The 13,590-nt window shown below is 37.0% G+C and overlaps 1 protein-coding gene across 11 annotated transcripts in view; it reads left to right on the forward strand.

The window, feature by feature from the left end:
- Nucleotides 1-11,921: 11,921 nt before the first annotated feature.
- Nucleotides 11,922-13,590, forward strand: part of LOC147162094 (glutamate receptor ionotropic, NMDA 1) — a 45,774-nt gene continuing 44,105 nt past the window's right edge. For 3 of the 11 annotated variants that reach the window (XM_086097103.1, XM_086097105.1, XM_086097100.1), the window contains exon 1: nucleotides 11,924-12,683. In XM_086097103.1, coding sequence (XP_085953229.1) covers nucleotides 12,435-12,683 — 249 coding nt within the window. In that variant the 5' untranslated portion in view covers nucleotides 11,924-12,434. Of the gene's footprint in view, nucleotides 12,684-13,590 lie in introns of all 11 variants that reach the window. The other 8 variants (XM_086097099.1, XM_086097102.1, XM_086097106.1 and 5 more) reach the window with 6 other exon arrangements.

A 13,590-nucleotide genomic window follows, 5' to 3' on the forward strand; every position in this document is an offset into this window, starting at 1 on the left:
AGATGTTCTGATCCATTTTATCCACTCCATTCATGGTGGCATAGTAGTCCAGAAACGGTGTCTTCTCCGTGATCAGACTGTACCCGCTCCTCCGATGAATATGCATTGGACTCGGGGTACTCTTCATTGTCCGACAAAATGTCCGCATGTGCAGCTCCGGCGTTAGCAGAGCTAGCCGGTGATGCTTTATGACGTGAGAATAAAGGCCGCGTCCAAGTGTGGCGTCAACCTCGGGATTCACCATCATCATCAATGTGCATTGGTCTCTCCATCGCCCGATCGAATGTCCGATTGTGTAGAAGTACCCGGTCGGTTATTGTGCGCGTTTTCCGGCGTTAGCAGCGCTAGCCGCGCTTAGCCGGTGAGGCTTACTACGTGATCATAACGGTCGTGTCAAGGCTTCCAACTTTGGCGTCAAGCTCGGAGTCATCATCATCATCGTCGACATCAATGCTCTTTTTAGTATTGATCGATGCTTTCCGTCTTTGAAAAAAATGCTCAAGCGTGAGCTGCTTGCAACCGGTTGCCATTGTGGCTTCATCAGCCATTGTCCCCTCAACACTCTAGCTCCGCCTCACGTCTTCTACTGACGCCCACGGTGGGCGGCCCATCCAACCTTGTGCAAAGAGAGTCATCGCTGCCATCTAGGGGCCAAAACGAGTCATTATACTAACCAGATCTGCCTGATACGTTCAGCACAGCTGCCCAAGGCTTTCCTCCACCCGTTTCCAAAAAAAACACAAAAAAACATAGTTAACGTCTTTTAACGTCCTCGGCGCCCTTCCGTAGGTTTATGCTAAACGTTTTATAACGTTTATGGCGGTCAAAGAGTTAATTACCGTAAAATTAAAAATTAAAAAATTTTTACTGTAGATTTTACAGAAATGTGTTACAGTGTATGCTTCATAGACTCATGAATTCAATCCCAGCTGTATCTCAATTCACATGTCACATGATACCTGTGTTCATTTTCCTGTTGGAAGAAATTTATGTTGAGAAGATTATGGACATATGGATGAACTTCAAGCAAATGATAATTTTTTAACCTATTGTCTGTGACAAGTTGCAGACCAGATTCCCTGTTAATATATAATATAATAATATAATATATAATAGAAAATGGAAAACATATAGAAATAAATAAATGTAAGTGAAAATCATCATTTACAGTATAGGCTGCTCTTCTAAGATGCTGAAAGTTTCTAGCTAACTGTAATACAGTGCACTTACAAAAAAAATTACTGAATTTATGTCCTACGGGTTTGGAGGCAGTGGTGGGTTTTGTGGGCGACATGGCCAGACTCAATTTCCTAAAATGAAAACAATAACCAAAAACGTTATTATTTTCAATATGAGCTGCTCTGCGCCCATCCTAAACGCATCACGTTAAATTATGACAAATAAATGGAGCTCTCTGCTGACTCAAACTGTCATTTTTACTGCTCACATCTAGGCTTAATCAGTATTATTTTCAAAATTCTGCTCGTCGTGGCCACACATGCTGGCATGAGGAACTCCTCTTCCTGGATCCATTGCCAAGCGCTGCTCGGTGTAACCCCTGGAGGGCACCGGTGCCCTCAAGCTGTATTCGGAGTATCGATGATCAATGTGGCATACAATTCATATTTGTGTACTTTAACAACAATGTAAGGAAAACTCTAATCGAGATCGGCCAATATGAAACATCTAGAACGTAAAGCATCAGCTCTCTTGCTGACAGACTCTGCTGCATGAAATAAATAAATATGAGAGCAGAGTGTTTTAAATGTTTTATTGCTTGATATTTAATTCAATTTGTATATTGTATTTGTATTTATTTTCACATTAATTTTTTATATTATATATATATATAGTTTTTTAAACTTTATCTATTTATTTTTACTTTTATTTATTACATGTTACTTAATTCATTTATTTATGTATATAAGTATGTACATTAAAAGTGGTTAATTTATTTTACACTGGTATCACAATTAATGGTTAAAAGGTTACTTTAAAATTGGCCTGCTTTATAAAGGTATTATGGTTAGTTTGACCTGGATCAAAATAATTGCTTGGATTCACTCTCTTTCTTGATCATAGAGGATTATTTATCATAATAATAATAATAATAATTATTATTATTATTAAATTGACCATGTTTGGACATGTTTATGAAATGTGCCCTCTGCAGTAGCACACACAGATTGAGGTATACCTGTACTCAGCTGCTGCATGTACTACTGCAAACAGAATTTGTGGGCCATGCTTGTTTCCTAAATCCCAATAGGAAAACTGCATGCTCATCATTATAATGATTCCATGTAAATTTGGGGCACATGACTATGCTGCCATACACATTAGGCAAAGGACTTGGAGGGCCTGTAGCAAGGCAGACAACATCAGGCAACACACACTAATTAAATTACTCCCAAAACAAGCTGTAAGGGTTATGTTAAGTTTATTTATACACATGGACTCACTACTCTGTGAGAAAGAAATAATGTGCTTTTTCAATACAGTGCCATTTGCTCGATATTTTGGAGCGCCTGTGTAATACTGAGTCAAGTGCTTGTGTCAGAAACTGAATTGCAAAGTGTTAAAAAAGCAAAGAGTTTAGACAGAGTGAAGTAATTCTCCAACATCAGGACAGCTGCTGGGAGAAAGGCAAAACGGGTGACAAATATGACAGATGGGATAACCAAAGGACATCTGTTCCACTGCAGTAAGACTTGGCCGGCAGGAATTATCCTCACTCTAGTGTAGTGTCAGGAGGTTGTTTTGCCACACAAATTGGCACGAGGGTCCCATCTGTAGCGAGCTGTTTGACTGGCACGGAAAGCTCAGTGTCACCTTCCTAGGCTGCAACCACGCACTGAGCCAAAGAACCTTGGCTCACTGCAGTGCCCTTTCTGTCCAAAGGCTACTGCATTCCCACAGTAGGCCACTAGGGGGAGACGTAGAGTGACAAAGAACTGAACTCTTATGATAGGCACGTCTATCTTTTGCCTAAAGTACTTTTCCTTTCTTTTTTCTTTTCTTTTCTTTTCTTTATTTATTCTTCTCTTTCTTCTACTTCTTTTTTTAAAGCATTTTTATTATGAAGATACTGAATTTCACAAGCCTTTAAGTACACCTTTGATTGTTTGGCAGCAAATAGTAGGGCACATATCGACAAACAACCTCTCACACACCTAATTCCATAATGTTTATGGAATGTGGGAGGAAGTACTTGGAGCAGGTATGGGCAAATGGTGGGACACTTGCACAACCACACTTTGAGTGGCCCCTTGATTAAAACAAACAAACAAACAAACAAACAAACAAACAAGCAAATAAATAACTTAATTAATTAATTAATTAATTAATTAATTTGAAATGTATTTAATAATTGTATCCTGAACTTAAAAGATGCACATCCATTTTTTTTCAATCTCGCTGCAAGACCTAAAATTAGTGACACTGACCACTGAAAGAGAATAGATGCAATTATATAATATATATATTTTAAAATAAATTATTTGCAGATTTTTTTTTAATCTACTATCGTTGTTAACATTTTAATTTAATATTTAATGTGATGTACTTTGCTTTATTGAAGATTTGTGGAGCCAAGTATATGACTTTAAGTAGTTGTTCTTTCTGGGTCATTGTCATTAGAAGCCTGAATGCACTTTGTGTGTGCAATATATTATTAGCAGCAAAATCACCTTGAGATCACACAAACAAAATAGGCCAACAAATATTCTGCATGTATGTATTTTTTGGCATACCATTAGCTAAATGCTGATTGTGAACTTCTTAAGGCACCTCCCCCTTGATTTCTTTTGCTCAAAATATAAATGTTTCATCAAGCATTCTTGTCAGTGTTGAACATGTCAGTCAACGAATTGTGTTCTTTCACTAAGAGGGAAAACTAGTTACTTTGAAAGTGGATTTAGATTGTTGTTGATTTAATTCAGATTGCAAGGTACATGTTCTGTTTGAGTGCACTTCTGGGCACATCATGTTTGCAAGAATTACTTTCCTGTGTAGAACCATCCTCAGAAAAATGTCTGAGGTCTGTTGTCAAATCACTACACATTTACATGAAACAACATTTACACAATACCCTCTGCCTCCGAGCGAACAGGCCTCTCTAATTTGACACAGCTATTGATCCATAGTCTATCGATCCACCATTCAACCCCCACTGTTTTTCCTAGCAAACGTAGCAGAAACCTAAAATGCATGGCGTGCATGTGTACTTCAGTTCAGCATGAGAAGAGGCTAGTCCTGACAGGGTTATCGCATCTATGATTTATGTGGGGCCTAACATAACATGGGAAACACATCAGAAAGACAGGCCTCAGTTTGACAGCGACTCACTGAAGCATTCATTTCAAATACCACATCAGCTCTGTTTATGTCAAAGTGTTGGCAAGTGGAAAGCCTGCTTTGCCCTCCCGCTCTTGATCAGATAACATGGGTTGCATATCACAGTCGTCCAACCATGGTGAACGTTATAGGGCTGTGTTCACATTAGACTAATGTGAAAAAAATGCTTTGTGTATGAAGAACACATGCATGTTTTGCACACAAGCAGAACGCACGCAAAGCGCTTTGATGTGCATATATTTCAAGCGTAGGGTTTTACTTCATATATATATATTTATATTAGTCCTGTCAAAGTTAAAGCCTTAACTAATTAATTAATCACAAAAAAATGATTGCATTAATCATGTATTAACGCAGATTAATCACACTATTAATTTTGACCACAGAGTATGCTTTAGCTTGACAGCGGATGGTTACGTTAAAGATAGCACAGGTTGTGTTTGAGCAATAAATATAACTACATGCAATAAAATAAAGCATTTATTTTTTATTTTTGTTCAAGTCAAACTGGAGTCATTTTTTAATTTATTTTAAATTATACAAATAATTAACTGATTAGAAAAAGGGGTGGATGAGAATGTGTGCAGTGGATACTTTTTTTAAAATGTCCTAATAACATTAAATGTAGAAAGAATTAACACATAACATGCGCTCTTCAAATTTGGCTGGCAAAAAATGTTGTTTAAAAAAAGCCTTTTTAATTAAGTGATTAATCGGGATTAATCAAAATTCTAAGATGTGATTAATCTGATTAAAAATTGTAATCGTTTGACAGCTCTAATATACTGTATATATATATAATCATCAAGTTGGCTATTGTCATTCCTATAAAGGTGCAAATGACATGGCCCATCCATGAAAATACAAATAGAAAGAAAACTCCACCCATACCCGCAGTTACACTTTGCACTACTGTAGATTTGTGCTTAATCCTTTAATTAACAGAAAATGTAAGCCAATTGATAAAATGTAGTTACAACAACAACAAATATATGATTAACACACAAATATATTTTTCTAAATACCGAAAGAACACATAAGTTGCACAAAAACTTCTAGTTCACTTTATTGAACTGTATTGTAACTTGTCATCAATTTCATTGGTAAAAGCATACTCTTACCTTTTGTCATGTCTTTATCCTCATCAAACCCAAAAACATGTAAAAAAAATTGTTTTAATACTTTGTCCTTCACTCCCCAAAACATATTTACACGTTTTTCTTTTAATGTTATTTTATGCAAGATAATACAGAAGGCTTTGATGTAGCTTCAGACATGAAGAGGTGGTTTACAGCAATGGCAGTTATTCAAAAAAATAACCAGCAGGTGGCAACAGAGTATAAGAGATCAGCCAGGGCCATGTTGCAACAAGCTCTTTTTGTCAGTGTTTTAACCAGGAATATTGATGAAACTTAGCTATATTCTAGTGCTAATTGCTGCAAAATGGAAACAGATACAAATATATAATAATATATATATTTTCCCTGATGAAAGACTCTAATCTTTCTTTTGGTAGGTTCCATGTGTTTATAGCAATAGAACAGAATATTCTATGGGCCTTGCAAAATCTGTCAAAATCCAGTAAAGCAGCGAAGGGGGTTGCTTCAGTGAAAATGGCTTAGAGTGAATGAGTTATTGAGCAAATACAAAACAAATCAGCAACATTGGTAGTTTTGAAACTAAAAGAGAAACCAAGAGCCTTAAAATAATTTATATATTTTGCAGTTTGTAGTTTGTACAGTTTGCCCCATTGTCTTTGTCCTCATCTTGTCGGTGGTGTTGTACTGCTATTGTGTAGCTAGACAGCTCAGTGCTTGAACTCAAGAGTCTGTTAGTGTACATGCCCTTCTGTGGGTTTGCGTGTGTGATTGTGTTAGATCTTAAAGCCTGCAACAATTTCTGCATGCTTGCCAGCTTGCGCTTATTTTGTGCCTCAGTCTGACTGAGTGCGAGAGCGTTTTCAAAACTCGTAGGAAACTTATGTAATGACTGCAGAGCGGGTTGGTCCCATCTTACTGACGTGCGAGTGGGTGGAAATGGAAGCAGAGGAAGATTTCTCACCCTCATTTAACAAGGAGCTTTGACACTGCAGGGCTGTCAAATAAGTTAGTGAGTTGAATGAAAACTATCTGCAGCAGTCATATCAAGGCAAGGGGGTAAATATAAATACTGATGCCCTGCTTGCCTCCAACACTCTGAATGCAGAAAAATCTAGGCAGAAACACATGTAATGTTTGTTTTTGTACATGTTAGCCTTTTTCTACAACAAAATCAAGCAAAAATTGGTACAACTAACTACAACAAAACCATCAGCAGCAACAACGATGCACTGGAACCCCTTTTAGATGACAAAAATCTCACTGCCATTTCATAAAAAATATGAATACTGAAATAATAATCTCATCAATTAAATGTATATGGCCTAATCTGTTAAATGAATGGCAACAGAGGGATACAAACATATTTCTTGTACTTTCTTCCATCCAACAGAAGACCAATTAATATGTGGCAGCCTGTCAATATACAGTACAGCAGGTATGACTTTCACATACATAAACATATTTGCAATTAATGATTAATAACTTTCAGACAAATAAAGTGAAATTGGATAATTCACTACCACTAATGATTTCATATGAGAGACACCATCACATCACGAGTTGGGAAACAAAGTCTTTATTAACAAACAAACAAAATACAAAGTAACAACAAAGAACAGGGCTGGATTCAGATGGCCTTGGAAGAAAATACTTGATGAGAGAGCAAGGCTGGATGCATGGAAGCAAACTCAAACACATGGAAGAATTTCTCACATGGAAGAAATCTCAACTGCTGAGAGAAACCTCGGCTAAAGAACCTCGACGTACTGACAAAAGTGTCATTAAGTAACTCTCGCTAGGGCAATGCACAATCGTATCTGACAGAATAAAGGCCTATATGATAAAATTAGAAGTCACTAGACAAATAAAGACTGACTAATACAAGACCATAACGACTGTATAGCAACTAACAAGATTATCATCATAAGTGAGATATCAGCTGCATAACAACAGACAATATCAACATCATAACACAATAATTCCATGACCCAACCCATAACAGATACTTTAGTTAGGAATGACTGTTCTAAAGCACAATATTTTGTACACTGTAAAACTGTAAAAAATGCATTGTTTAATTTACATTATGTCGTCAAACTCATTGACAGTAAGAAAACGTTAAAAAGATCACTATTTAATTTTTACAATTTTTTTTTTTAATTCACAAATTATTGTAATTTAAACTCAGAGAAAAAAACATTGGAACACAGTTAATATTACATCATAGTAGTGTTAGAATAACACTTTTTGTTAGTAGTTTATGCTAAAAGAAACATGCATTTTACAAATTCATATTACAGATAAGAATATTTAGATATACAGTAAAACCATGTGAATATAAAGGTTAAACTAAATGTATTATGTTCATTCAAAATTGATATACTGTAGACCTAATTATTAATTTATCAGTACACTTTTAAATAATTCTGTTGTTTACTGAAAAAACAACAACAACTTATCAGAATAGTTCTATAAAAAAAAAAAACAGTACAAATATAAACATTACAGAACGACTTGTATATTATATTATATTATATTATATTATATATCCTGTAAATTTTAAACTTGTAGATTCAACATTTTTTTTTACAGGGATAAGTCAAAAGGTTCCATCTTGGCATTATGGTCCTCATCAAATCTTTTCTCTGTGGTATCACACTGCTGTGGTGGCATTATAAAATACATGAAAAAAAATACACAAAAAAGCCAAAGAACTCTGGGTTTTTGTGTATGATCTATTCTTCACAGCGTTGACGTATATTTTTATGCTTTCCCGCTCATTATCATTGTTGTTGCTTGTTTTATTACAAAAGGGCAAGAGTACATGTATAAATAAAATCAGCTGAATTGAATTAAATTGTCACGAGAGACAAAGTGAGACAAATTGAAACCAGTTATCTCCACGCTCGCTCGCTGATGATGAATGGTGATGTGTTCATCCTCGTGATTAATTCATTGGCTCCCTGCAACACCAAGCGACACCAGCGTGTTGACTGATTTATAATTCAGCACACCGTTTGATGATTCTTACACTGGCCCTGTTTTCAAACACCTTTTCAAGTGACGGCATTTGTTGATAATAATAATATGCCTGGAATAAACTCATCATGGCCTAGAGCTTAATCCCCGTGGGTGAAAATATTCATTTAATAATTTAGTAAAAGAACAAATGTGTGTTTGACTTCACACAATGAGCTTATGACTGTTTCCGTTTTGTGAGAGAAGGAGAGAGATTCTTGTTTCCTAGGTAACGGTGAAGTTGATTCATCTCCTGTATGTAGCAGCAAGGATGCTCCTAACATTTACTTGAACCAGAGCTTACACACACTATCTAATCCCACCTTCTGTCACCCACTATAAGGAACACAAGTTGCGTGGGACAGTAAGTGTGTGACAGATGGAAAGATGGATGTGACTGACTTGCTATTTGATTAATGTTCTGTCTACTTTCAGTTCCATTTTATTCAGTGTGCATTAGAGCAAGACGGTAAAATCATATTCTTGGACTCTGCAGGATACTTTCACATTTCACTATCGCATCATTATTGTGTGAATGTTTAACATTGTATGGAGTTTTTCTATTTCTATTCTGCCATGTCTGTAGAAGCTGTTGGAGAGGCTTGTGGGTGGGCAGTTAACTGATTACCATATCACCTGCTTACAACACTCGCTCAGCTAATGAATCCTCTGCTTTGGGTCTATCTGCATTTCATGCTGCTGCAGCTACAACCTGGAATGAATTGCAGAAATCATAAAAAATACAATTTTACCACTGTGTGTCTGTTTTCTTGTTGCAACCCTCTGTTTGTGAAAGAATGAAAGCTACTACTACTACTACGTCTACTACCAGTACTAGTACTACCATTACTACTACTACGAATAATATACTAAAATAGGGGTGTCAAAATTAGTGCATTAATTTTGAGTTAATTTAAAGTTCCTTTAACCCCACAAAAAAAAATTTAACGCGAAAAGCCTGTACTGGGGAAATTCCAGTCGCAACGCAGCAGACACGTCCACGTCAATGTTTAGCAGTAAGAAATTTAATAATAATGTATTTGTGGAGACTGGGGTCAAGTTGTATTTTATAATTTTAAAAAATTGCAGATTTTCACAAGTTACTTCATGTTAAAGATTAGATAGCTCATAATATGAAAAGAAAATTGCGCTGGGCTTTCACCATCATCTTACACATGCAATTATGCCATCTAGTGGCAGAAAAATTACCTCAACACAAATCAATATCAGACTTGTTTTTTACCTTACAGTATATCTTTTAAATTTTAACTCAGTTTTATGAATATATATATATATATATATATATATATATATATAATACATTTAGAATAGATATAAAATTTGCAATTAATCGTGCTTTAACTAGTAAAGTCATGCAATTAATTATGATTAAAAAATGTAATCGCCTGACACCGCAATAATAATGCATTTCTGAAGATTAACCACTGAAAATCAGATATTGCGTTTGAATTGTGGTCTAGTAGAATGATTTTCAACAACATGAAACAACTCATGAAATAGGTCTGGACCAAAATTATTGTAGTCTTAACATTTTGTCACAGATTTTTGTAATTTTCATTGAGACAGCCATATCTAGGAAGGTTGGCTACAGACAACTCTAGTCACAAGAATGTCAAGTTGCTTGAAGACGGTTTTAGATCATTTACCTTTAATGAGCTTGTCAATACAGTAATTTTATTTCTACTCTCCAGGGTCCAGTTGTTCAAAGGTAAATGGAACCAATTTTGCATAATGGATTGGATCAATTCTGGAAATGTGTTTCCAGAACAAAACCAAATATGGATTCTCAAATCGGAATAGGTCTCGCAATCCAATCTTTGTTTTAATTAGGATCGAGCCCTCAGTTTGTGTTGTTCAAAACGTTTTAATATGATTGGGATCGGGAACTTTGATCCTAAAAATCATGATTATTCTGATCCCGTCATGCATCAAATGTGATTTAAAATTAAATTCTACATGGTCAAATAAATAATGTAAAGTGACTTTTGGCTTTTCCTGTCTCTTAAAAGCTGAACAAAATCAAACAATAAAGAATTTAATTCTAACTCTAACTAGAAAGTTTGTATTAACAGACACCAGTATCATTTATTGTCCACTAATAATTTCTGACAATGGCATCCCTTACTGCACTTACGTAGTAGTCACTTTAATTCTGACTGAAAGTCAAAGGTATGTGTTAATTTTATTTGGCTCAGGAACATCAGTGACCTCATCACAGAGGGGGACATGCCTCTTTTGTAGCAATATTGTGTAGGATGTGTGTTTTATTTTAAAATAATTTTGATCCAGATTACACCATTTGAGCAACTGGCCAACGTTAAGCAAGAAACAAACCTCAGAGTGGCTACTTGTCGCAAAACTGTACAAAACTTAAGCAGATAAACTGCAATGTTATGTGATATCAGGTAAGATGTGAGCAAAACTAGTCCAATTTCAACTAAAGACAAATGCCATAAGTCTTTTTTGCTCGATTTGATCAAGCTGAAGTTTAGAAACTTATTGCCATTTTGGACACAGTTTTGTATTGTTGCCTAATGCCTATTAAAGTTTAAGTGAATTTAGTGTGACATTCTTGGGAATGTTAGCACTCACTAGGTCCTTCCCCTTCATGGCACACACAAACACACGAATGCTGCATAGTTTGCATATTTGCGTGTGTGTTTTTGTGTGTGTGTGTGACTTTTGGCTTGACCACACTTTTTTTAAACCATATTTCTTTAGCATTTTTTTCAGAACACTAGCAGTTCGAGTACTGAACTCTTGAGTAGTCACTGGTACCAATACCAAACACCGATACCACTAACACTTTTGACACATAACCCCCCCCCCCCCAAAAAAAAAAGACTGATCATTTTTAAGAAAGACCTATATATCCCATTTATCCTTAAAATTTCATGACATGAATGACAATTTTCTATTGTTATTATGATGAATATTTTCTCTTTATTAAAACTGTGTAATAATAATAAAACATTGATTTGAATGAATGGGTCATTAATCGCAGAATGCAAAACGTCTGCTCTGATTGTTAGATAGCAAATGCATGAGATAAGCAAAGCAACAGCAATGATGATGATGATCTGTAAATTAAGCTCAGCAAAACATTGCATTTTCATTCGACTTTTTTTTTTTTTTTTTACTTTGACCCTGCTTGTATTATGAGAGTGTTGACCAATGTTCTGGATATGTGTGCATTTTATTTCACGAAACCCTGACTATGGATGGTACGACTATCAATTAATTCTCAGTTACAGAGGGGCTGCGAGCATGCGTAGTTGCGTGTCCACATACAGGTCAATTTAAAGTAAAAAATTAAGAGCCCCAAAAAAATCAAGCTGCTCATATGTGCCTTAATTGGCTCAATAAACGTTGAGGAACTGTTCCCTGCACAGTATTTTTTGCAGTTGTGCAGTTGGCAGCACCTCACGCCAACGCCCGCACAGAATGAAAAAAAGAAGAAGTGGTAGTGCATATCGGGAGCGCGCAGGAGCACCAAAGGGCGCGTGCACAGCTGTCAGGACCAAGGACAGCGGCCGCTTATCCCGGAGCGACCTGCAAGGGGGAACTTTCGGCGTGATCATCCCCCACCGAAATGACACACGCTTCATGAGACAGTGTAGATCGCCTAGACGAGGATATTTTTCCCACGGGAGAAAGATGCAAGATGTTTCTTCATCGCTTGCTTCTAAGATGATCGTGCTTAGTCCTCCGCATTGCCGATAAATTCACAGCTCTGTCGGTGTTCTCACTGCTTTTTTTTGTGTGTGTGGCCACCCTCCCTCCATCGCTCCCGGATCACACCGCCCACACTCGTGCCTGCTGCAACCGACTGCCAGAGTCGCGCTGCCGTCCAGAAGCTGCTCGAGCCGAGCCGCCTGCACCGGGGAGAGAAGTGTGCGGGCTGGGGGCTTGTGTTTGACGGTGCTGCTGGTGCAAACGATGCGGCTCTTTCTGTTAGCCGTGCTTGTCTGGTGCTCATGCGCGCGGGCCGGCTGCGAACCGAAAATTGTCAACATCGGAGCCGTCCTCAGCCAGAAGAGGTACGAGCAGGTCTTCAAAGATGCGGTGACCCAAGCCAACCAAATCTACGGACGGGACAAATTTAAACTCACGGCCATCTCCGTCACGCATAAACCTAACGCCATCCAAATGGCTTTGTCCGTATGTGAGGACCTCATCTCAAGTCAGGTATGTAAATGCTGCCTAATTTATCTTACTGTGCTGTATTTTCAACTCAACTCTGAAAAGGGTTTGAATTGTGTTGGGAGGAGGTTGGAAGCAAGTCTTTAAATGAAAAGTTAGGTGGGAATCATTTCCTGTACTGTACCGTACTGTATGCCATTCAAGTCTTTTCCCATTCAGTTGCCATGGTTACATCACCATCTCTGAACTCTACATATAGACTTCATAGATTCATCCATCCAGCCAATTTTTGCATCACTTATTCTAATTAGGTTTGCGGGTTTGCTGCTGGGGAGGTGGGATAATCCCTGAGATGGTCGCCTGCATATCAGAATCATGCACGTGCACTATTCACATCTAAGGACGTTTTTCAAATGTGGAAGGAAGCCACCTGGAGAAAAAGCATACAAGAATGAGGAGAGCGAATTCTACTCAGGAAATCCAAGGGTCAGATTTGAACCCACAACCTCTGATCTGCGAGGCGGATGTGGTAACCAGTCACACACCGTGCTGCCAAAGCATTTTGATGGTGAAACATACACATTAACGCAGATTTTAGTGGGACTCCATTTTGACGTCTATCCAATGAGATACTTTACAAAAGTCACATTTTAACTTTAAACTTCCTTAAAACTGCTGGGTCAAAATTAACCCAATTTTGGTAAATAATAAACAAATAAATAAATAAATAAATAAATAAATAAATAAATAAAAAATAATAATTGGGTCAATACTTGCGTCAATTTGACCCAACAATCTAGGTTGTTTTGTACAAAGCAACCCAAGAAACCCAAGGATCCTAACCCAATAAATTGGTTTGTTCAGTTCACAACCCAAAGTTTGGTCAAATTGACCCAAGTATAGTGGGTTGGTCCATTTTTTGTCGGTTGACGTGCCATTCCTAAATCGAAAT

The sequence above is a fragment of the Leptonotus elevatus genome, chromosome 15, assembly GCF_054856555.1.
Source record: "Leptonotus elevatus isolate MCC_2025b chromosome 15, RoL_Lele_1.0, whole genome shotgun sequence".
NCBI lineage: Eukaryota > Metazoa > Chordata > Actinopteri > Syngnathiformes > Syngnathidae > Leptonotus > Leptonotus elevatus.